General features: G+C 36.1%; 1 protein-coding gene across 1 annotated transcript; it reads right to left on the bottom strand.

Annotated features, from left to right (window-relative positions):
- Nucleotides 1-130: 130 nt before the first annotated feature.
- LOC144477998 (uncharacterized) lies at nucleotides 131-780 on the bottom strand (the record flags this gene model as incomplete). Its single annotated transcript, XM_078195724.1, has 2 exons — nucleotides 745-780; nucleotides 131-522 (listed from the first exon to the last, which is right to left on the bottom strand). Coding segments are annotated over exons 1-2 (428 nt in total), but the record flags the coding sequence as incomplete, so codon positions are not given.
- Between the last annotated feature and the right edge of the window lie 328 nt (nucleotides 781-1,108).

The following is a 1,108-nucleotide window of genomic DNA, read 5'->3' as shown; positions in this document are numbered from 1 at the left end:
AGGTTTTTCGGCAAAAAATTTGTCCAAATGGGTTTTTATCTCAACCAAAGAGTTGAAATTTTTTCCATTAAGGGAATTTTGTAATGATCGGAAAAGGTGGAAATCCGAAGGCGCAAGGTCTGACGAATACAGTGGATGGGGTAAAACATCCCAACCAAACTCCAACAATTTTTGCCGAGTACTCAAAGACACATGAGGTTGCGCATTGTCCTGATGAAACACGACGCCCTTCCGATTCGCAATTTCTGGACGTTTGTGTTCAATTGATGTCTTCAATTTATCTAATCGAGAGCAATACTTTGCCGAATCTATTGTTTCATTATTTGGTAAAAGCTTATTCTCGATTTCTGTTCTAATCATATCTTCGTCTGTGGTGGACGGCCTACCTGGGCGTTCTTGATCTTCAAGGTCGAAATTTCCAGCTTTAAACCGAGCAAACCACTTCCGCACAATTCTTTCGGCTACAGCATCCTCGCCATAAACAGCGCATATCTTATTTGCCGCTTGTGTGGCATTTTTGCCCTTTCGGAAAAAGAAAAGCATTAAATGCCTATAATGCACTTTATTTTCCACCATATACTAAGGCGTACAAAACTGATAAAAATGAACGAATCGTAACCGAACTTTTTTCCAAATATGGCTGACGTTATCGCTTTTAGAATATGTACACATATCATTTGTTTTCAATAATTGTGATATATTCAGTCAGGCCTCTCACGCTACCTATCGGAAATCGGCACGAACTTTCCGGACAACCCAATAATTTACATCTTTAGCCATTCTGATGATAATGTATGCTTGGATTAAGAAACTTATTCAGTTGTTTGTTACGGGAAGGGTCTGTAGAATTTGTGTATTGCAACTGTAGAATTTGTGTATTGCAACTGTAAAATTCAAACTGCGAAATCGATTATTTTGATCGTTACAGTAAGTTTAGCGTTAATATTAAATACAACACGGAGTGTTTTAAAAAAGCTGAAAGTATTAAACAGTATCCATGTATTCAATTGCTGTGAAATTATTAAAGGAATCGCGAAATCCTATATTTACTTTTTTATTTCAAAAATAATTACGAGTTACGGAAACTTTTTAATATATCATTTTATTT

This window comes from Augochlora pura, unplaced genomic scaffold (genome assembly GCF_028453695.1).
Source record: "Augochlora pura isolate Apur16 unplaced genomic scaffold, APUR_v2.2.1 APUR_unplaced_608, whole genome shotgun sequence".
Taxonomy (NCBI): Eukaryota; Metazoa; Arthropoda; class Insecta; order Hymenoptera; family Halictidae; genus Augochlora; species Augochlora pura.
This window is presented reverse-complemented; position numbering and strand designations above follow the sequence as displayed.